The 24,495-nt window shown below is 36.7% G+C and overlaps 1 protein-coding gene across 2 annotated transcripts in view; it reads left to right on the top strand.

Annotated features, from left to right (window-relative positions):
• Positions 1 to 2,742: 2,742 nt before the first annotated feature.
• Positions 2,743 to 24,495, top strand: part of RGS10 (regulator of G protein signaling 10) — a 68,008-nt gene continuing 46,255 nt past the window's right edge. Inside the window, exon 1 of one of the 2 annotated variants that reach the window (XM_072623997.1) lies at positions 2,743 to 3,519. In XM_072623997.1, the coding sequence (XP_072480098.1) occupies positions 3,471 to 3,519 (49 nt within the window). In that variant the 5' untranslated portion in view covers positions 2,743 to 3,470. Of the gene's footprint in view, positions 3,520 to 17,727; positions 18,136 to 24,495 lie in introns of those variants that run through there. The other variant, XM_072623988.1, reaches the window with a different exon arrangement.

Here is a 24,495-nt window from a genome sequence, read left to right as displayed (position 1 = left end):
GTAGAAGCAGCAGCAGCATCGGAGGCAACAGCATCTGTCCTACCCCCTCACGCGTTTTAGGAATATTTGAGCTAAAAAGCCACAAACATCAAGTTAATATATATCAGTGTGAGCTGGGTGTTCCCATGTTTTTTCAAGAGTGTAAACAAGCAAAAATTTATTCCTGAACATTTGATAATTCAAAGACATATATGGTCTTAGAATTTAAGCACTTAGAAGGGGAGAGAATAAGCATTTGTATAGTGCCTACTATGTGCCAAAGACTACTGAGTGTGTGTGTGTGTGTTTTTGTGTGTATACCCATTTAGGCTTGTTTGTGCTATGGTTCTTTGTTTTGTTTTACAACTATTATTTTGTTTGATCCTCATAACAACCCTCTGTGGTAGGTAGGCAATTAGATGTTAAGTGACTTGCACAGGGTCACATAGCTAGTAAACATGAGACTGGATTTGAACTCAGGTATTCCTGATTTCAGGTCTAGTGTGCTATTTACCTTGCCACTAGCTTCCTTCTAGTAGGACAGATATTCTGTACAGTTTCTTATGTGCAGTGCAAGCAAAATACCCTTAATATAGCTCAAAAGAATTTAAAAGCTCCCCTTTAGCTATTAAACAAATTCTAAACGCTGTATTCTGCATTTAAGGCCCTTTACAACCTTGGTACAGATTATAGAGATCTGGACTTCTAATCAGGAAGACCTGGATTCAGATCCTGCCTCAGATACACTAGCCATTACCCTGGACAAGTCACTTAACCTCTCTGTGTCTCAGTTTTCTCATCTGTAAAATGGGTAGGGAAGTTACACTAGCTGTCCTCTAAGCCCCATTTAAATCTATGATGCTGGGACCTTTCTAAAACTCTCACAGTGCATATCAGACAAACTTACCATCACCTGGGCACAAGGCTTGCTGCCATTCCAAGTGCTACTTCTTCTGCTTGGATTGTCCTATTTCCTGGACTTCTCCTGTCTTCCTGATCCTCTGTGTCCAAATACTCTGTCTCTCAAGGCCAGGTTCAAATGCAAATTCCTTTGAAGTCTTCCCTGACATACTCCCTTCTACCTACGAGTTAAATATAATGTCTCCCTCCATTAATTTCCAAATCACTTTGTACTATATGAATTGAATGGCATTATTTTTAGACTGGAAGTTCCTGAGGGTAGGAACTGTTATTTATTTTGTACAGTGGTTAGCATATAGTGGATGTTTAGCGAACATTTGTTGGTTGAATGGATACACTATCATTTAAAGAGAATACACATAGTACAGACCCGGCTCCTGTGATTTCATTGCTATAGGGAACTCCAGGGTAAGGAGCTTTTTCCATCAACACAGGTCTAAGCCCTTCCTGTAACTTAAGAGATTTTGGAGAGCTGAGCAGAACACTGAGAAATTAAATGAATTGCTTACAGTCAGAGACTCAGTATATATCAAAGGTAGGACAAGAATGGAGGTCTTCCTCTCTTTGAGACTGTGGATATAAAGGATACACTATATAAAAGTTGTTCATAATTATAATCTGGTCTAGCTAAGGCATAAGGGGAAGGAGGGAGGAATGTATTGCATGAAAATTTGATATAAGAACAAAAGACTAGTAAAAATAAGATACTTTTAAAAAACAATTACATAAAATAGAGTGAGGAGTAAAGGATAAGGAGTTAGGTGACTTGGGTTCTCTGCTACCAAAATGGCAACTGAAATGCCATTGTCTTTGAAGAGCTTTGTGATACACTAAACAAATCTTTTAACCTCCCTGGGCCACAGCCTCTTCACTGGTGAAATGGAGATCATAATAACTGTTCTTTACTCACAGGGTGCTGTAAGGATTTGATGAAAGGATGCACATTCAGTGCTTCGCAATTTCCGCAATTCTACAAGAATGTAAAGTTACTGCTTCTCATGGCTTGCCTATAGTTGTGGAGTAGAGAGTAGGAAGAAAAGAGAGGTGGAAAAGGAAAATAGAAATACTGTACCTGAGAACAAGAACCTTTGAGAAGAACGGTGACCAATAAGAGAGCCAGCACACCAATCAGGAAGACCCAGGCTTGTCTCCCATCTTGGACACATTAATATTTCGAACCTGGACAAGTTACGGAACCTTCCAGTACCTCCAGGCGAAACGCCTTATGTTTCTAACAAATAAAAATTGATTCAGCTCTTACTATGTAAGTGGCGCTGTGCTTAAATACCAGGGATACAAAGATAAAACGAAGTTATTAATCTCATTGATTCTCTCAAGCTCCGTTTTACAAAAGGAGAAATTGAAGCTAAGTGATTTGCCAAGGGTCACACAGCTAGAAAGCGTGTGAGGTAGGTTTTGAACTCACATTTTCTGCACTCCAAGTTCGGGTTTCTATTCAATATGCCTTGGTGAGCAGCTGCCATCTGTATTGGTAGAGGGAACTACTAAGCCGGGAAGTCAATACGCAGATTCCAACGCCTCCACCCCTCAAAAAAAAGTGAAATAAAGAGACAGAGAAGAGAGCATGTATAGCCGATCCTACAGAAATGGAAAGACCCATAGACATTTTGATCTGGAAGAGATCTTGAAGATCATCTTGTTCAATTCTCTCATTTTATGAGAAAACTAAATCTCCCGTTCTACCCTGCTCCAAGTCAAAATACACCCTGGAGGTCTCAGATCAGTTCGTAGTTGTGTTGGGACTAGAACTCATATCTCTTAGCTTAACCATCAGTTCAGAGGTCTGATTGTAACAGCACTCCAAATAGGGTGCCTTCCTAATTTTTATTCTCGTATACAGAACCTAGGGTTTAAAATTGGGCAGAAGTTTCTTATCTCGGACCAATCGGAACAGAGAGGAGAATCACAGGTGTCAAGACTTCCCAGCTGTCCTCACTCATCTCTCCTCAGGACAACCTCGGGGAGACTCAAGGAGAACGGGGGCGGGAGAACGGTACTGTCTTCCAGTTTAGCTTGGCAGCAGCAGCAGCTCCAGACTCAACATCTGGAGCTCTGTTTCCTTCAGTGCCCACACCCTTCTCCAGCTCCCTCTCCTCCCTTTTCTTCTCTCCTCCTTTAGCCCTTCTTTCTCCTTTCTCCAAAGGTGCACCTTGCCCTGAATCCAGCTTCGCACGGGTGGGCGGCAGTGCCTCCAGGCGAGGTCTCTCACTAGGGAGAGTGGACAGAAGGGCTGCTGGGAGGGGGTGGTTAAGTTTCAACCTGCTACTGCCATCCTCCCACTTCGGAGTACCGCGGAGGAGAAAAGAGGAGCGCGGGAAAAGCCAAGGGCGGGGGTAGGGGGCGAGGGAGCCCGCGAAGGGCCCCCGCGCGCACAGCGCGTAGTGGGCCGGCGGCGCACGGAGCGCGCCACGCGGCGCCTCCAGAGGTGGGGGCCTCGCCCTGGGGCTGGGGCGCCGCACGCTCCACCTCCTCCAGCTCTTCCCCAGCTCGCGCCGCTGCCACTGCTGCCTCGGCTCCCACAGCCCCGGCTCTCTCCTCGGCAGCTGGAGATGTTTAACCGGGCAGTGAGCAGGCTCAGCAGAAAGCGGCCGCCTTCAGGTAAATGGGTGCGCCCAGGGGATGGGGCCGGGGATGGGGTACAGACAGGGGAGTGCCAAGGGCTGGCAAGCGGATCTCGAACTTGCGAGGAGTCAGCATAGGAGCCGCGAAGTTGGCTCTGTGCAAACGGGGTGAGCTGCTTAGCGCCCGGAGGAGAGAGTAGTGTGTGTTTTGGGGTAGTGCCTAGGGGAACTATTGCCTAAGTTTGACAGAAGAGGGAACAGCTCTCCAGCTGGTGCTTGGAAAGCGCCCTCCATCACTCAGACAGCAGCCTCCGACCCCAGGCAGGGAGGCTGGCACGGTCGTGTCCCGCACTTAGAGGCTGCGTCCAGCCCCCTCAGATCTGGCTCACTCTCCTCCCCCTCCATTCTCCTTCCTCTCCTTTCCTCCTTCCCTTCTCAGGGACCTCAGCTTTAAAACTCGAAAAGCAGTAGCAACCTTTCTCTCGTTTCGAGTCCCGTGGAGGCGGGGAGCTGTTTTAAGATGAGTTCGGAGAGAAAAACTCTCAGAACAGGAAGTTTGGCTGAAAGAGGAAGACTAGCAGTTTTCTTTTTACTAAATGTCTGGGAAGAAACTACACGTACGCATACACAGAGAAACCCTTAAGCACATTGAAAGTTAGAATCGAAAAAACAGAAGTAGGTGAGGACTTCTCTTGGATTCTTTTATTACCTTGGGGGGTTGGGGGGGTTGTGGTGGTGAGGAATGAGGTTAGGCGCTGCTTAGACAGGGATCTCATCCTCAGCTTTCCAGCCTTAGTTCTTGTGTCTTTGTTAGGTGTACAGAGATAGATACACAGGAGAAACAGAGAAGGAGAAAAAGACGAGAGACGGGGATATGGGTATGGAGGGAGAGAGAGCTATCTCTGTCCTTGTTCCGAAGAGATCATACAACAGCCCAAATCTTCATTTTTGCTATGCACTAACTAAGCAGTGTCAGTAACTGGGGATATAGTGACTTTGATCTGAATTTTCAGGAAAAGACATGGTGACAAAAGAGAGGTCTTTAATCCCTTCATTTTGCCAGATTCCACCAAGAGGTTGACCCTATGGGGACTGTCACAAGGCTATGGAGCGCTGAAGTTTCAGGATTTGACTTGAGTTTCATAGTCCTCACTTACTTGACTAGGGTAATGCATTTTAAAATTTAGGATCTTAATCATATTTTCCCTACTCTTTTCACCCTATTTCACCCCCCAAGAACCTAATGAGCATTAAATTTCTAAATGTTTTATTATTTCAGATTCTTCTCTATCTTCAAATCTTGTACATATTTACATAGTCGTCATCCCTGTTTATATTATATCCTTTGCTCTGCTTTTTTCCTTAATGTTATCTCATGTGCAGTAAGCATTTCTAGGGCAGCTGAATGGTGAAGGGCATAGAGTGCCGGACCTGGAGTCAAGTAGACCTGAATTCAAATTCAGTCTCAGACACTTACTGTATGACTGAGAAGATCACTTCTCTAGATTTGCCTCAGTTTCCTCATCTATAAATGAACTGGAGAAGGAAATGGCAAACCATTCCAGAATCTTTACCAAGAAAACCCCAAATGGGGTCATGAAGAGTTGGACATGACTGAAATGACCAAACAGCAAAAGCAACAAACTATTTCCATGTGATTGGATTTGGAATTAGAAGAATGTGGTACAAATCCCAACTCTGCTCTTGATAATTGTATGACCTTTGGCAGGTCTATAGGCATTGCTTTTCTCATATATAAATGACAGGGTTGGACTAGATGATCCCTGTGGTTCCTTATAGTTATAAATCCATCAGTCTGTGATTGACAGTCTTTATGTTTGTCATTTTAAAGAGGTGTATTATTGTGTTATTGTGCCCTAGTCTACTCAGCTGTTCTCTATTGATTTGTATTAATTTTTCACTCTTCAAAACACCACTTCTGTGCACATTGTTGTACAAATTACTTTTTTTCTTTTGGATTATTCCCTTGGAGAATATTCTGAAAAAATTTGCCAGGGCAAAAAGTACGAACAGTTGTCTATCTTTTTTTGGGTTATATATTAGCAAATTGCTTCCTGGAAAGAATGTACCAATTTAGAGCCCCCCCACCTTACCCCTTCTCATCAACCACCCTCCTCATCCTTCCACCAATATGCCTATCAATGTACCTGTTTGGGTGTAACATTAGTTGAACTTTAAAAAATGTTCAAGTCATCCATGGTGAGACTGATAGTATTTACAGTGTCATCTAATACAGTGATGAATGCCTAGGCTAGTTTTTGTGGTACCATGCTTGATTACCTAATACTTAGACTGAAATCTTGAGACTGAAAATCGCACAGTCTAGCATGAAAGAACATGAGACCCATTGGCTAATGTTGTCATTATTGGTGTGGTGTGCAAAATAAAGATGCACCAGAGGGTTTGGAATCATGATCTCTAAATTCCAATTCTAACATTCTGTGATCTAAGGATGAATGGATGAAAATGGGAGTATATGTTTTTGAAGTATTTTCCACAACCCTGAGTCTGCCATGTGCATTATGTCATTATATTTTTAAGTTTCTGATGGTCAAGGCACTGTATTTAAAAAATGATGGGAAGAAGTACCCTAAAACTGATGCTTATGTTTTTGTACCCTTTTATTCAATGTTCATACTGTTTTATTATTATCTTTAGATAAATATGTTTGGAGCCTTTTGTTTTGATATCACGCACATTTCTGAATATGCTTTCTACCCACCTCCTCTCCCCACCCCTTGTCAAGAGTCTTTTTGTGGAACGAAGAAAAAATGAAGGTAAACCAACTTAGAGTGCCCACATCTGATAGCATGTACCATACCTGAAGTCCTCCCAGCTGAAAAGAAAGATACACTTCCTCATTTCCATTCCTGGGGTCAAGATTCGTCATAATTACTTAACATTTGACTTCGTTTTAATGTTTTATTTGTATTATTGCAGTCATTTATTGTTCTTCATACTCTGCTTTATTCAGTGTATCTGTTTATATAAACTTTCCCATATTTATCTGAATTCCTCATGTTTCTTATGGTACTGTGATACTCCATTTCACTCACAATGAATGAAAAGGAATTTTCATTCATTTGTCCTGTGATTATCACATCAGAGGACACCTACTACTATGAATATTTTTGTTTAAATGGGGCTTTTCTTTTTGTCTTTGACCACCTTGATATATGTCTCCAGTAGTGGGATCTCTGTTTATAGATTATTTATACTTATAAGTTTTATAGATTTTTCTCACATAATTCCAGATTATCTTCTGGAATGGTTGGACTAGTTCAGTTCCATAAGAGTAGATACCTGTTGTCTCATAGGTTTTCTAGCACTGACCATTTCCTTTTTCTGTCCAACTTTGTCATCCTGGTGGGTGTGAGATGAAACCTCAGAGTTGTTTTAATTTGTATTTCCCTTATTTTACTGATCTGGAACAATTTTTCATATGGTTTTGGATAATTTGTAATTCTATAGATCTTGTTCTTACATACTTGTGTTAATGTTCTATGTGTCTTGTATTTCTGACTTTTATCAGAGATATTTGATGTAAAAATTTTTTTTCCTTTGAAAATTCCTCTTTCTGATCTAACAGTATTATTTTGGTACATGCAAAGGCTTTTACATTTTATGTAGTTGAAATGATCTATTTTCTCTTAACACCTCTATCCCTTGTTTAAGAATGAAAAGAGGTAACTTTTTTTTTTTGAGGTGAGCGTGCCTTACTCTTTCTCCTTAACCAAACTTTAATAATTCACCTCTTTTCCTCTCCTCCCTAAGAAGCCCTTCATAATTTTGGATGACTTTGGGACTTCTCTCTAATCCACTAACCTAAAGAAATATGAACAATAAGTTTTCCCCATAGAGAAGCAATTGAAAGAGTAGTGGATAGATTAGGAGTCTGAAGATCTGAATTCTGTTTTCTGGCTCTTTTACCTATTAGCTAAGTGACCTTAAACAAGTCATTTCAATTTTTGAAAATGGGTATGTTAGATGCTCTGAATTCTAAGGCCTCTCTGATTCTAATGATTTAATTTAATTCTAATGATTGTATTTGAGTATATAGTAGTGAGTAGTATATAGTAGGATTCCCAACTCCTTCCAAGCTCTCAGACTTTTCCCCAGGCCTGTTAACGATTATCTCATTAAACACTTTGAAATATTTTCAGATTTATTACTAGACTTGAGTTCTTATTTAAAGATGACTGTGTATGCTGTCATTTAATTTAATATCTTTGTTGTAACAACCCAGCAGAAAGGCAACCTCTCTGAGGGTGGAAGCTTTCCCTGCAGAATGTTTCAGGTGGCATGTTTGCTGACTTTTGTAAAGTAAAGCTGGATCTGTTTCATGGAATTTATCCAATGATAGACAGAACAGAGCAGGACCTGGGGGAGATCTCACAGTACAGGATGCCTTTGCCTTTCTTAACTTTAAAAAGAAAAGAAAAATTCACCTAGGGTTAATAAAATTGCTTTACCTTTTATTGATGAGTTTTTTTAAACATCATGATAATTTCCCAAAAGGTCTTTTCCCATTAGGATCATAGATTTAAAGTCAGAATGTACCTTAGAGGTCATCTAGGTGAACCCCCTGATTTTTCACCTGCAGAAACTGAGGCCATAGAGGTTAGGGCACTTGCCTAAGCTTACACTGGTAGTAAATGAAAGAATGAATATTAAAACTAGGTCTTCTGACTCACATAAAACATACTTTTCACTGTATCAAGCTGCATCCCAGCAGTACCCTTCCTTTTTTAATAGCAGAACAAAATACTAATAAGCCAATAAGCAAAACCAATCTGTTACGGTGACTGTAACTGACTATATATGTGTGTGTGTGTGTGTGTATATATATATCTCACTCTGTATCCACAGATTTACCACTTCTCTAACCAGAAAAAGGTAATGTGTTCCAACCAAAGCCTGCTGGAACCAACATTGGCCTTTGTATTTGACCTTTATTCTGTTATCTTTTAGCATTGTCATAATTTACATTATTGTAGTCATTGCACATATTATTCTCTAAGTTCAGTTTTCTTACTCTCCGTCAGTTCATGTAACTCTACGTTTCTTGGAAGTCTTTTTCTTTGTCATTCTTTACAGCACAAAAAACTCCAGAATATTGAAGTACAACAATTAATTCAGTCATTCCCAGCTCAGTGGATATCGACTTTCCTTCCATAAACAGTGATGCTATGATGTCCATATGGGGCCTTTATCTTGTTGACTTTGGGGTCACGGGGATCAGAGAATATGGATAGTTCAGTAACTTTTCTCACATAAATCCAAATTTTCTAGAATTATTGAACTACAAGACTTCACCAACAGTGTGTCCATCTTTTCACAAGTCCTTCAACATTGTCTCTTTGTCTTATTATTTTTGTGAACTTGATGGGTATGAAGTGATCCATGAGAGTTACTTTGATTGGTATTTCCTTTATTAATCACTTGTAGCATGGCTTTCATGTGATTGTTTGCATTTTGAAAACTCTTTGCATCTGTCCTTTGACTAGTTATCAATTGGAGAATAGTTGTTGTCCTATATATTTGAGTCAATTCTCTATAGAGTTTAAATATCAGACTTTTATCAGAGCTACTTGAGATCATAAGATCATGGATTTAAAGTTAAAAGGGACTTTAAAAGGTATCAAGTTCAACTGCCATATTTTACAAATGAAGAGCTGAAGCCAAGAAAGCTTGTAAGACTTACTCAAGGTCACATAGCTAATACTTGTCTGAAGCAGAATTTAGTCTTTTACCTTCCTGATTCCAAGGCCAGCACTCTATCCACTTTACCATACGGCTGCTCTTATTTGTTTGATGCAATTCTCTCCCACCCCAATAACTTGTGTTATTTGTTCTATATTGATTTTATCTGAACAGAATTTTTGTAATTTTTAGAAATGAAAATGATCCATTTATCTTTTGTGATTACAATCCCTTATCTAGTTATGAATTCCTCTAACATTGACTGTGACATACACTCATTTTAGTCTAAATCTTTTTAAAAATGATGTTACCATTTATATTTAGATTATGCATTTGGACTTTATTGTGCTATATAATGTAAGACACTCTTCTAAGACTATTTTATGCCAAACTGTTCTCCACAACTATGTTTTACAAAGAAGTTTTTATGAATGTCATTTGTTTTTATATAGCCTAAATTCCCACTGTATCTCTCCCCTTCCCCTTTCCCAGTCATCACATGAAAGAAATAATTCTAAAAAAAGAAAAAGAAGATAAAATGAGTAGAACAGATCAATATATTTTAAAAAACCTGACAATATATACAGTGTTCCACAATGTAGGCTCCTTACCCCTAGGAAGATGTTGGGGAAAGTGCTTTCTCATTAATTCCTTTGAAGTTCTTTCTATTTGCATTATTGTAGTCATCATGTATATTGTTTTCTTGGCTCTGCTTTTGTCTCTTGTTTTAGTTCAATTAGATCTATGGTTTTTTTTATTCATATTGTTCATTGTTTCTTATAGTATAGTATAATTCCATTATGTTCATCTACCATAATTTGTTTAGTCATTCCCCGGTCAATAAACATCTACCTTATTTCCTGTTCTTTGCTACCACAAACATTTTAGGTATATATTGTGCTTTTCCTTTTATCAGTAATCTTGAGATATATATCTATCAGTGGAATCTCTGAGTCATAGAGAATGGATGTTATAGCCATTTTATTTGGATGACTTCAAATTGCTTTCTTAAAATGGGTCTACGACTTCACAGCTCCCCCAACAATGTATCAGTTTGCCTATCTCTCCACAATCCCTCCAACATTGACTATTTCAATCTTTTGTCATCTTTGCTAATTTGCTGGGTATGAGGTGGAGCATCAAATTCATTTTATGTGCATTTCTTTTATTAGTAGTCATTTGGAACATTTTTTTGTAAGGTGGTTAACAGTTTGAATTTCTCTCCCTCTGCTGTTTAGCTTCCTTCCTCCCTACCCTCTCCTTCTACTAATTTATGTTGAATTTGGAGTCTTTCCTTAAATAGTTTGTGTTCTGAAGTCTATCTGGGCTACCATGCTCATTTTTTTTTAGCTGTTGTTTTATCCACTTTTCTATTGCTCTTTTTCTAGTCAGTGACAAGTAACTGATGTTAGGGAAATGGGTTATTACCTAAAGGGACAAAATATTCAAGTTAATAAAAAAAAAACCTGCAAAACTTCAAACAATCTAATCTCAAAAAGGAAGAATTGAACAAACTATAAATAAATTACCAAAAAACCTTATCTGGATGGATTTTACAACTAATTCCATCAAGTATTTAAAGAACAATTAATCCACATGCTAGAAAAATTATTCTCAGTAATTCAGAAAGAAAATATTTTTCTAATTTCCCATTATGTAACAAATATAGCACTGCTACAAAAAAAAAGGTAAGAAAAAATTAGAAAAATAAAAATATAAATCATTATCACTAATATTAATGTAAGTATTTAAATAAAATATTAGTAAAAGAATTAGAACAATATAGCTAATAAATAATTCACTGTGACAAAACTGAATTTAAAGCAGGTGATATAAAATAGTGTAATATTGGGAAAACAATTAACAGCAAAAATCACGTGATGCTATTAAAATCTGCCACAGATGTCTTTAAGTACTCATTTGTATTAAAACCCTACAAAGCATGGATATGGAAGAATCATTCCCTAATTGATCAAAAGTACATATTTAAAACCAAGATATAGTATTATTTGCAATAAAAAAAATGGAAACCTGTCCAGTAAGTTTAGGAATAAAGCAAGAATATACCTTATCCCCACTATTAGTCGTGTATAGAACTAAAAATTCTAACTATAACAAAAAGACTAAATAAAATAAGAGGAATAAGCATCAGCAAAGAAGAGACAAAAACAGGGATGGGAAACTCATGGCCTTTGAGGCCACATGGGACCCTCTGGGTCCTCAAATGTAGCCCTTTGACTGAATTCAAATTTTACATAAATAGTAATAGATAGGATAATAAAAAAAATTAATAAAAGGATTTGTTCTGTAAAACTTGGATTCAGTCAAAACCTTTAGGAAGTATTGATGATACTTGACAATGCTCTATGAAGCTTTTCAATGACTAATTTTTGAAGAAATTAATTTGTGCTGATATCTCTTGCATTTATATAGTATAATAGTTTCTGTTAATCCTGTCTTTCCTTTCTAGTGGTTATGAATTCACTTTTCTCATTTTTTTAATTGGTAATTTGATTTTCCAAATATCTGATCATTTCTATGTTTTTCCTTTTTGGTAATCTTTCTGCTAGATTTACCCAGCTCTGAAAAAATATTAAAATTTTCTACAGTTATTGTATTGTAATATATAAATGTGAATTACTGTGATCATAATTCTACTATAATGCATATATCACTGAGCTCAAAGCCAATGACAGTTAAAGTAAGCAACTTTACCCATGAAAGGCAGTATGATATAGTATATGGAGACCTGTCCTTGGAGTCAGGAAGACCTAGTTTCAAGTTCTGCCTTTGATGCCAACTGAATTGTAATCAAGGACACATTACTTAATCTCTCAATATCACGAGGCTACTTTCTAAAAAATTAAGTTGCCTGACAAAGTACCAGCTCAATAGCAGGGGTCATTTCTGTCAACTGACGAAATCACAGGCCTAGTTAAAAGAAAAGTTTCAACCATAGAGTTCTCTCAAATTTGGAAAGTTTCCCCAATAACTCTTCTCCCCAGTGTTTAGCATACCATGTCTATCATATTGTCGGTACTTAATAAATATTCGCTGGTTGATTATTTTCAAAGCCTTTTTGTAATTCATTTAGCTTTTCCCTTAAGACCTCAGCTGATATGCTATTGGTACACATATTTAATAATGATACTGCTTGATTATCTATGGTGACTTTATGTTTAATGTAGTATTTCTTTGTCATCATTTTCCATTTTAATTTTTCCTTACATGAAGTCATCATGGCATCTTCTGCTTTTTTGGGGGATTTTTTTGGACTATGATAAATTTTGTTCCAGCCCCTCATTTTCACTAGTGTATGTTTTTATATTTTAAATATATTTCTTATGGTTGGACCTTGTTTTTTATTCATTCTGCCATTTTCTGACTTTTTAATGGAGAATTTGATCCTTTCATACTTAAAGTTGTCATTTCTAAGTTTATATTTTCCTCCATTAAATTGTTATGCTAATTTTCTCCCTCTTGTAAGTCAAGATACTTTATCCCTAAGGTTAGGTTACTAACCTAGTTTCCTCCCACAGAGTCTTTCTGCTGCTCTTCTGATTATCTAATTTCAGTCCAAATATCTTGAATTTAATTTCATTCTCATTCTCTCGCTCTGTCTCTCTCCAAGTCTCTATCTCTGTGTCTTTGTCTCTGTCTCACTTTATTTTTGTTTTTTCTCTGTTTTTGTCTTTATCTCTCATTCCTTTGTGGTATAAAAGGAAGTAGGGATGCACACACACACTCAAACACACACACACACACACACACACACAAACACGCACACCAAGACATCGACCATATTTGACATTATGGGCTCATTCTGCCCCTATGGTCCAGTTTCTCTGCTGAGAGGAAGGAGGTATGTTTCATTAGGAGTAATCTGAAATAGGTACTACTTAACTAAATGAAATTGACTTAACATGTCAAGAGCTACGCCAGATATTGGCGATATAAATCTGAACATGAAAGTGGTCCTTGCCTCCAGGTAGTTTTGTTTCACCGCATCAGTCAGTTGCTTCCCTTTTCATTATTATGACCACTGTGTAAATTTTTCCTTTTCTTCTGTTTTCTCTGCTCTTTATCAGTTCATGTAAATTCTCACAAGCTTTTCTGAATTTTTAAATCTAATATCTGTCTTTGTTTTTAAAACATAGTCACTTCTGGATCATTTGTTCGTATTCCACTCTCATGGCCAGTGAGTCTTTACTTTGTAACAAGGGAGAAAGTTGTTATGTAAACTCAACCAACATATTTGACAATGTATCTAATATAGTATATGAATATTTGCACACATAGCCCCATGCTTCTCCACCAAAAAGAAGATGCATTTCTTCATGTCTTCTTTAGGGCCAGGATCCAAAGTGACTACCCTGACCCCCATTTCCTGAAGGCCAAATACATTGTGTTTCACCCCTCCCCCAGGGTTTTCCAGTACTTTTAAGAGAGTTTGGGAAATTCACAGTTAGATGAAGCCCTTACTGATGGTATTTCCCTGATTTTAGGAGTCTCCTCTACCTCAATTCCATTTAACCACCTAGTGGTCAGACGAGCTTCTACAAAGGAATATTTGCTTTAAAAATGTAGCAAGAAGAAACACATTAACCCACCTCACACCCTAAACACACACATACACACACACACACACTCCTGGGTGGGGCAAAATTTTCTCTTACACTTCCTCAGCCTTTTGGGAGCAAAAGAAGATTCCTCAGTTCCTATAAAGCATGGTCCCTCCAAGTGCAAAGCCCCCATGGGCTGGCATCCAGCACCCTGGCTTCTCAGAATCCCCACTGAGCTGGCAGCTAGTCTGGAATCCTGCCTCCAAAGTTGTCATGGTTTCCTAGGTCCAGCGACTCTGCTGCCTACATCTAGAACGGAAAAGGACAAGTAGAGTAGACAAAAACTCCAAACCTGATTCTTGAGAACCCAGGGCCTAAGGGAGAAGGGGAAGTTAGCCCTTCCCTCTACTTGGCTTATTTCACGGTGCCTATGCTGTGGGTGAATAAGACTTTCAGCTCCCCTGTGTACTTCCAGAAAGAGAGAATAAGACTGTTCCACTCTGGTATTTCTAAAGATGCAGCTTGTTCTGACTGAACAGTCATGGAAAGCAGCTACAACAACCCATATGGTAGGGGAGCACAGGATTTTTTTCCAGAAGCAGATTCCTACCACCTCCCCATGGGTACCTCTATCATGAAATTGATGTTCAGTGCTGATGAATTTTTCTAGGCAACTAACTTTTGGCATAATTTTCCATAAGCTTTCGTGACTGACAGTATCAAAGACCTTGATCAGATCTACAAACGTGTACAGAGCTCTGTTCTGCTCCTGGCATTTCTCCTTGAGTTGTTGGGCAGCAAACACCATATCAACCATTCCTTGGCCCTTTTTAAAACCACAGTGGTTCTCAGGTAGATGACTCTCAAGGTCTCTCTTAAGAACTTTGGAACTGATCGTGTGATGTGGGAGACATTGGCACAAGCCCGCTCAGCATGGCATGCCCACCATGGCATGCCCACATCAGAGAGGGTGCTGTGCTCTATGAGCAAAGTAGAATTGAAATAGCTCAAAAGAAACAGGAGATGTACAGATTTAGAGAATCCACTCCAAATGTTCACATGGACTATTTGTGCTCAACCTGTGGTAGAACATTCCGAGCTCATATTGGTCTGATCAGCCACAGTCAGAAACACTGTAACTTGATTCTAGCACAATGATGTCATTTTGGTCCTCTTTGAGAATGAAGGACAACAATTAACCAACCACCTCTATCTTAGGTGATTTGAATATGCATAGCAAAGTCTTATTACAAAAATTATACAGTATAATTTCTTATAACAAATATTTGTTATAAGAAAATATAAAAATATTTCAAAAACAAATATTTCATTCCACTCATATGTCACAGTGTGTTCATTCCTCATTTTATGGGTACCCACTTTATTTTCAACGTATATTGTGTATAAATTGTATTTTTATATGGATTCTTTCCCTTTGGTTTTATTCTTTCAGGTTGTATAATAGTAATGAATTTGCTGTATCAAAGACTTTCTATGTTAGTGAATTTTCTAGTATAATTTCATTTATTTTCCAAAATGAACCAATTCTCAACTCTAACAGAGCCTGTCTTATTACAGCCCCTCTATTAACTATTTTCCTTTTTGTTACCTGCACCAATATGATGAGTACTGAGTTGGAATATACTGAGTTGCATTTCATTTCTCCTGTTATTGTGATTTAAAGAACTGATAGTTTGCATTTCTTCCTTTGAAAACATCTTTTTCATATATTTTCACCACTTATTTCAGTTTCCCTATTTTATAAAAATCTCATATTCTTTACATCATATTTTCTTTTGATTTTGTTCTATCAGTTTTTTTCCCACCTCTGCATCCTTAAATTCTAAATTCTGCACATGGTCACATGTGGCGGGTGGCCTGTGTCCCCATGTGGCTTGGTGACAGAGGTGAAGAAGAAAGGCACTTGGGCAGGTGGAAGTAGATAGGCCAACTCCGTTTATTGATCTGAGGGTCAGGGTATTTATAGACAGAAACTGCAAGTCTACATGACATACTGCTCATCTCCTGTCCTAGTGATTTGGCCAGTCTTATTGTCTTAAAGGCTGTTAGCCTAGAGGGCATCTATTTTACATATCCCTTATATTCTGTAGTTCTCTTGTCTATTTCATGGAGACAGCAACATCTGGGGGGCATGGAGAGCCATTCTGGATGATAATGAGCACAGTCTCAAAGAACAGTTTCCCCGAAGGTCTATCCTGAACTTGTCAACTGCACTTCATCCTGGCCCTCAAAAGTCGCACAACTAGTGTTATAAATGGATATTTGAAATTGAATCTTTCAGTTTCAAGTCCAACACTCTTACAAATAACAGCATAATAGAAATGCTCATATTGGGAAAACAATGACAATATAATCACTCAGTTCTCTTCAGAATTTGTTTATATATTTATGAAGAACTATTGCCTTTAAAAATGTAGATGTAGTCTAGGTCTTTGCTGGTATTATCTGCTGACCATGGTTTGCATAATTTCATATGGATAGTTCTTTCTTTTATTTCTTCATATTTGTTATTTTGTGTCACCATGATAGTGGATATTGCAAAAGTTTAGTCAATCATTCCTTAATTATTAGTAATATAGACTTTGTATTGTTTACTATTACCAATGTATTAACAAATTTCAGAATATCCAGAGAAGTCTGTTTAGGATGGTGAGATCATGACGCATGGTGATTGCTTAGAATGAGGTAGGGAGCAAACATTAAGTGGAACAAGATGATTTGTCCTCAAGTATCTGAAAGACTGTCATGTGGAAGAGGAATCAGATTTGTCCTACTTAATTCCAGAAAGCAGAAATAGGAGCAGTGGGAGAAAGCTGGAAAGAAACAGATTTATGTTTGCTTATAGGAGCATGGATTTTAGTGCTGGAAGGGACCTTAGAAATCATCTCATATCACAAAGAGGAAACTGAGGCCCAGAGAGACGTGACTTGCCCAAGGTAGTAAGTTGCAGAGCTAAATTCAAACCTAAATGATGCACTCTTTCCACAAAACTACTTTCACATGAGGAAAAAGTGCCTATCAATGAAAGCTATCTCAAAATGCAGTGGTCCACCTGGAAGGAGGTAGAGGGTTCTTTTTTTATTAGAAGTCTTCAAGGAAAAGATTGATGAGCATTTGTTAGGTATATTATAAAAGAAAGTCTTGTTCAGAGACTAGTTGACCTCTGAGGACCCTTTCAATTCTGAGATTCCACGAATCTGTAAAAAATAAGGCAGCCATGAATATTTTTGTACAGACATGTTTTAAAAAAAAATTTTAAGTGATGTCTTCAGAATTTGATCCTAATAGTGATAGCATAGCGCTGTCAAAGGGCATATGACAAATTTTATGACTCATCTCTTGCTAGGCTACTCTTCAAAAGTTTGCCCCACTCTGTGTAACTTTATCTGCAGAGTAATAAAAGCCTTCTTTTCCATCACTAACTTTGGATTTCATTCTTTTCTTGCCTGTCCATTTGATGATAAATAGGCTGTTTTTAACTTATGTTTCTCTAGTAGAGATTATAGTTTTTAATGTGATTATTAACTATATTCCCCTCTTCAAAAATATATCTTCGTTACTCTCTAGTGTGATGCTATCTATTACTCCTATAGATTCCTTCAAAATCTGGATATCTTATCTTTATCAACTGCATTTACTGCAAGTGCTTCTCCCCCCAATCTCTTTCTTTCCTTTTAATTTTGGAGAAATTTCTTTTTGTCATACAGAAATTCTTTAATGACTATACAATAATCAAACCCATTTTCTCCAATGATTTCTTCCATTTGCTTGGTAAATTTTTTCTCTTCTCCATAATTTAAGGAACTATAATATTCATTTTTCTTATAAAATTATATTTATAATTACCTAAATTTTAATTATACAATTATATATAAAATATAATTAAAAATTTAAAATAAATTATATAAAATAAAATAATAATTATTTTTACATTTTACGTCATTAATCCCAACTCAACTTATTGTATTTTATGGTTTACATTGTGGAGCTGCCTTTCCCCCTTCCTCCACGCACTTGTGCCATTATGTAGGGCTTTTGTCTAGTCCTCTGGGTGTCTGCCTGGAAAGCAAGGATTCTATAGAGGCTACAAATAACAGCAGCTCATCCTTTTTTATTTCCTTCCTTCTGCTTCAAACTGGAAGTTAGTGAATGAACATCTGTTGTTTAGTCCATTCAAAAGAGGATGTTGAGGCTTGTTCTTTGATCAAGTCAAAGGGTGCATAGGAGACACAAATTCTCTGCTTCTTTAGGACATAGAGTCTTTGAAAACTCAGAGATGGCAAGGGCAGATTTATGGGCATCCATTTCACCTGGGAGCTATTCAAGTAATACTCAGAGGATGGAAAGTAAGGGATGGCTTCCCATAGTAGATGTCTACTTTTGGTCACTATTCTGTTATTCTAGCATTGGTTTCCAGTTGATAATGGGAAAGAAGTTTGAGTACTTTTGGACACTTTGATTTTTGTGTGACTTTTATGATAATAACTTGGTTTCCTTTTAGGACTGTATAGTATTTATGATACTTTTTTTCTTTCAAGAGATTCTCCTCTATCCCACTCATGAAAAGATGTTTTAGTTGTTGTCATTGTTATGTTTTGTTTTTGTGATGGATATTGGTATTTGTTATTTTATTTCATTTCATTTTTCAGTTTGACTTCAGTTCATGTACAGTTCCCTACCCAGGGGAATTACACGTTGTTTTCAGAAGTCTGATTCTGTAGCTATTAACGATTAATCTTTAGAAGGATTCTTTCCATAAATTAAGGAAATCAAAAAGCTGTTTTCATAAATGATCAGTTGTGTTGAATAGGCTTTCACTCTTTGGTCATGAGTGTGAATGCATGCTTTTTCCATGTGGATGTAGGGGAAAATGTGTTAAGAAGGTGACTCGCTTTGACTAGACTTTGTGGAGCATACAGATTTCTGAACTGTCTCTTGCTGTGTGGCTGCAAAGGAGAGTTTATTTAAAGAGATGTATGTATGCGCACATGTGTGCATGTGTGGACATACACAGAGATGTACACAGTTTACGTTTTCTTTGGGCAATCAGCCTAACTTTAAAACTTTTTTTAGGGAAAACCTGAAACTAGATCATTTAAGATACAGAGGTGACTCAAGGGTTTTGGGGAACCATAATTATTAAAATATTACTTAACTCTTATAAGTTATTTAGCTACAGATAATCACATAGAATTTCATGCTCCTCAATCTAGTAGTTCAGATTCCCAGAATTCCATGCTGATGAATGTTCTAGATACTTTTTTGATATTGATTTCTAAGGAATTCACATTAGGAGGTGGCATGACATGTGGAACAGGTGCTGCATTTGATGTCAAAGGAGTTGGGTTTGAGACCTGACTTTGTTCCTTACTACCTACCTATGTGACCTTGTGTATAAGTCATTTAATTTTTTTGGTCTCAGTTTCCTTATCTGTAAAATAAGTGGGTTGGGTTAGAAAACCTTAAGGACCTCTCCGGTTCTAAATCTTTGATCCTACCTACATTTGTGCTTGAAAATTTGGTGATTTCTGACATCTACTTTTCACATGTTTTTCTTCCACATAAGATAAAGTAAACCAGCTCACCTATCCATCTTCATATGTAAATTGGGATGGGATAGGGTTGGACTAGATGACTTTGGAGATCTTTAATCTAGGATTCTGTAATTATATAAATTATTCTGTTTCTTCATAAGTCTTTTATATTCTAGCTTCTGTTCTTATAAAGATCAAGTTGTAAAACTTAAATTTTCATAGTAACCATATATTTAAAGATAAATGTATCAAAATCCAGATTTTAAAGTTTGAAATAAAATTATTAGTCTATGTGCAGGTTTCAGAATTGTAAAGTGCTACAAAATTCCCTAAAGCATAAGCACTGGGTATTAACTTTCCTAGAGAAAGTTTTTACAAGGAAATTAACAACCCAGCATTTAACAGAGATTAGCCAATTAACAGGAAAGTAGGATTGTCAGTGAGTCATAATGAGTTTGAATGTACCTTTTTGTTGTTGTTATTGTTGCTGTTTAAGTTTAATGTTATTTTTCAACTCAAACATTTGTATTTTTTCTCTCTTACTACCTTCTCTACCTCAACTGGGGAAAAAAAAAAACAAACCCTTATAACAAATAAGCAGAATCAAATAAAACAAATTCCCATAATGTTCACATCCAAAAATATGTTTCTTATTCTGCATATTAGTCAATTACCTATGTGTATAGGGGTAGTCTTTGTCATCACTGGTCCTCCAGAATCATGATTGATCTTTGAGTTGATCAGAGTTCTTTAGTCTTTCAAAATTATTCATTTTAGCAATGCTAACATTTTAGTATAAAGTGTTTTCCTGGCTCTGCTCACTTTACTCTGAATCAATCCATATAAGTCTTCCTAGATTTCTCTGAAATTACTTACAGCACAATAATAATCCATTATATTCCTGTACTATAATTAATTTGTTCAGCTGTTCTCCAGCTAAAAGACATCCTTCAGTTCCAATTGTTTGCTACTACATAAAGAGCTATTATAAATATATATATATATTTACAGATATAACTTATTCATCTTTCTTTGATCACTTTCAGGTCTCGGTATATTAGTGATATTGCGGGGTTAAAGTGTGTTCACAGTTTAGTAACCTTTTGCCCATAGTTGTAAATTGCTTTCCAGAATGGCTGTACCAATTCACAGCTCACTCCAGGGTGTGTCAGTGTGCCTGTTTTCCCATATGTCTATAAGTTTAACATCTATATGTTTACTGTCATAGTTAATTAGTTCTCTCTCTCTCTCTCTCTCTCTCTCTCTCTCTCCCTCTCCTCTCTCTCTCTGTCTTTCTCTCTCTCTCTTAGACTAATATATCTAAAGTTTGCTTTAAAGGTTAACTTTCATAGGATCTCAGAATTGGAAGGAGCCACAAAATTCACATGGTTTAGTCTGTATCTGTCCAAGAATCTCACCTATCACATTCCTAACAACCTTTGTTTGTGTTTATAAGGGAAAACCTACTCCATCCCAAGAGAGTGCCTCATACTTGTTGATTGTACTAAATCTTAAGAGGTTTTCCTTTCTATTGTATCTAAACCATAACTCTGCTGTGTGACTCCACGGCATTCCAAATCAGGTTGTTCTCGATTTACAGTATTTTAAATCTTGGCTATAAGCTTGATTTGCTTAAATTTCTTTTAAAAGAAACTAATTTTCTGGGAAATAAACTGACGTTGTGAAGTTTTCTTTTTAGCAGGAGAGAACACCTTCCTTTAAAATGATTTGAAGTAATCTAAACCGTGATCAGTTGTGTGAATTGGAGAACAGTAGAAGTATTATGAGCAAAGTAATGGAAACATTGCAAGGGTAAGGGAGAGGTATTTAGTTTAATGCCACAGAGAGCAGGAGTCTGATTAGTCAACTGGAATGTGGCCATGGCTCAGAAGAAATGTCGGATATCTGTTAGTTTACTATATGTATATATTTGTTAAATGATTACAGTTTCACAGCAGAATATCAAGTGTGTGTTTTTTTTTATTTTGTTGTTTTATATTTATCCACTTAATGGTATTTTATTTTTTCCAATTATATTTGAAGATAGTTTTCAGCATTTTGAGTTCGACGTTTTTTCTCCCTCCTTCCTCTCTTCTCTCCCCAAGACAGCAAGCAATCTGATACAGGCTATATTTGTACAGTCATATTAAACATATTTCCACATTAGTCATATTGTGAAAGAAGAATCAGAACAAAAGGGAAAAACCACGAGAAAGGAAAAAAAAAGAAAGAAAATAGTATGCTTCAATCTGCATTCAGACTCCATAGTTCTCTCTCTGGATGTGGATAGCACTTTTTCCATCATGAGTCTTTTGGTGTTTTGTTTTAAAGAAGGACCAAGTCCTGAAGATATCTCAAATCTGAATTGAAAACTAGTAATCAGAGACATAGACATAAATGCCCTGCAGTGTTAGCCAAGCTCTGTCGCTTCTTAAGAACGATGAACTTCTGGGAACAACGAACTCAGATCTCCACATATATTGAAGAGACAATTGACTAGTTAAACTTTGGCAAATTACTGTTTAAATTTTGCTGTATAAAAGAATAACAGAATAGTGTTACATTTTCTCATAAGAACAGGACAAGTTAGTTGTTGAATAGAAGACTGCAGCATTAATGATTCTTCAAAGGTATTTGTGTCTTATTATCCCAAGAGAAAATATATTGAAAATAGATGTTCTAGCCTTTGCAAACTAGAGAACTAATTTAACGTGTATTACCTTTAGATGTATTACCACTTTACATAATCTTTAAAAAGAAATACTTTATTGGTGCTTTTTTTTCTTTCTTCATCACCATCTCTTCATCATCTTCATCACCATCTCCTACTCTTATTTCCAAGAGAATCCTCACTTGAAGCAAAGAATTGCAGACAGGCAAAATAAACCCAAACATTGACCACACTGGACAATCTGTGCCTCCTTCCACACCTCTTGACTACTTCTCTGTTAAGGAGAGGGGTGTTTGGGCGTGTCTTACTTTCCTTCCTCCTACAATCATGTGGTCAGAGTTCTTTGAGTATTTAATTTTCTGCATTACCAGAATCTTCAGGTCCATTTGTGGTTCTATAAATATACTTTCTTGACTTCATTAACTGTTTTGTTTGTTCCAGTAAATGAAGCCTGACTTCTCTGTCTCCTCTTCTATTCAGGACTACCTTCTACCAGTTCTAACATTGAGTCTACCCCATCTAGTTCATAAATGCTAATGATTATAATACAGTCAACATGTTGATTTCTAAAGGCCAGAAGTTTTGACAAGACTTAGGCAATGGGATCAGGCAAAAAAAAATAATTTCTTGTTATTCTCCAGTAGGATGTTAGAGAAGGGAATAAGGTTATTGTCTCAGAGACTTTTTGGAGTTGGAAGAGACCATCTAACTAGCTTACATTTCCAATTTATAAGAAATTTTTAGAAGGTATGTGCCTCCCCTAAAAAAAAAAACCTGCACTATTTATTTATTTTTAACATTATTTTTTAAAAAATGAGTTCTAAATCCTTCCCTTCCTAAAGCCTCTCCTCCACTCATTGAGAAGGCAAGCAATATGATATGAATTATGCATTTGAAATTATGCAAAACATTTCCATATTAGTCATGTTGTAATAAAAAAAGTTAAAGAAAAATAGAGTGAAAAAATTATGCTTCAGTTCTATCTCAGGAGGTGGATACCACTCTTGATCATAAGTCTTTTCAGAAATCCATGGACCTCTTTATTGATCAGAGTAGCTAAGTTTTTCCACAGTTGATCATCATTGCAATATTGATTTTATGGTGTACAATGTTCTCCTAGATCTGCTCACTTCACTTTGCATCAGTTCATTGTTTCAAGGTTTTTCTGAAACCATCCTTCTTTCATTTCAGCACAATAGTATTCCATCACAGTTGGATACCACAACTTGTTCAATTATTGCACAACTGATAGGCATTCTTCCAATATCCAATTCTTTGCCACTACAAAAAGACCTGCTATAAATATTTTTGTCCGTATAGGTTCTTTTCTTTTTCTTTGCTATTTTTGGTTTACAGACCTAGAAGTGGTATAGCTGTGTAAAAGGGTATGTGCAATTATGTAGCTCTTTGGGCATAATTCCAAATTGTTTTACAGACTAGTTCGACTATTTTTATGAATTTGACTCAGTTCTCTGTAGATTTGAGAAACAAGGTCTGAGAGAAACTTGTCAAAAAAATTTCCCCTAGTTTCCTGCTTTCTAATTTTGACTACATTGATTTTGTTTGTGTAAAATCCATTTAATTTTATGTAATAAAAATTATGGTCAGTTAAGTGGTACAATAAATAGAACGGTGGGACTGGAGTCAGGAGGATGAGTCTTCCCAAGTTCAAATCTAGTCTTAGACACTTACTGTGTGATTTTGGGCAAGTCATAAACCATTCCAATCTGCTTTCTCATTTTCCCAGCAATTTTGGTCAAATGGTGAGTTCTTGCCCTCAAAGCTCAGATCTTTGAACTTAAGAAACAATAGATTACTGTAGTATTGTACTGTTGTGTACCTAATCTATACCACTGATCCACTACTATTTCTTAACCACTCCCAGATTGGTTTTACGTTTACCGCTTTGTAATATAGTTTGAAATATGGTACTAATAGAGCACTTTCCTTCATATTTTTCCATTGGTTCCTTTGATATTCTTGACCTTTTATTCTTCCAGATGAATTCTGTCACCATTTTTTTCTGGATCTACAAAATAATTCTTTGGTAGCTTGATTGGTTTGGTACTAAATAAGTAAATTAATTTGGGTAGAAATGTCATTTTTATTATATTGGCTTGGCCTACTCATGAGCAATTAATATTTCTTTAGTTGTTTAGATGTCTTTATTTGTGTGAAAAGGGTTTTGTAATTGTGTTCATATAGTTCCCGGGTTTGTCTTGGCAGGTAGACTTTCAAGTATTTTATGTTATCTGTAGTTATTTTAAATGAAATTTCTCTTTCCATCTCTTCCTGCTGGGTACTGTTGATAATATATAGAAATGCTAATGAATTTTGTAGGTTTATTTTGTATCTTGCAACTCTGCTAAAGTGATTGTTTCACCTAGCTTTTTCCTTGACCTTGTAGGATCCTTTAATTATGCCATCATATTATCTGAAAAGAATATTATTTCCTCAATGCCCAGTTTTATTCCTCCAATCTATTTTTCTTGTCTTATTGC

The sequence above is a fragment of the Notamacropus eugenii genome, chromosome 1, assembly GCF_028372415.1.
Source record: "Notamacropus eugenii isolate mMacEug1 chromosome 1, mMacEug1.pri_v2, whole genome shotgun sequence".
Classification (NCBI taxonomy): Eukaryota; Metazoa; Chordata; class Mammalia; order Diprotodontia; family Macropodidae; genus Notamacropus; species Notamacropus eugenii.
This window is presented reverse-complemented; position numbering and strand designations above follow the sequence as displayed.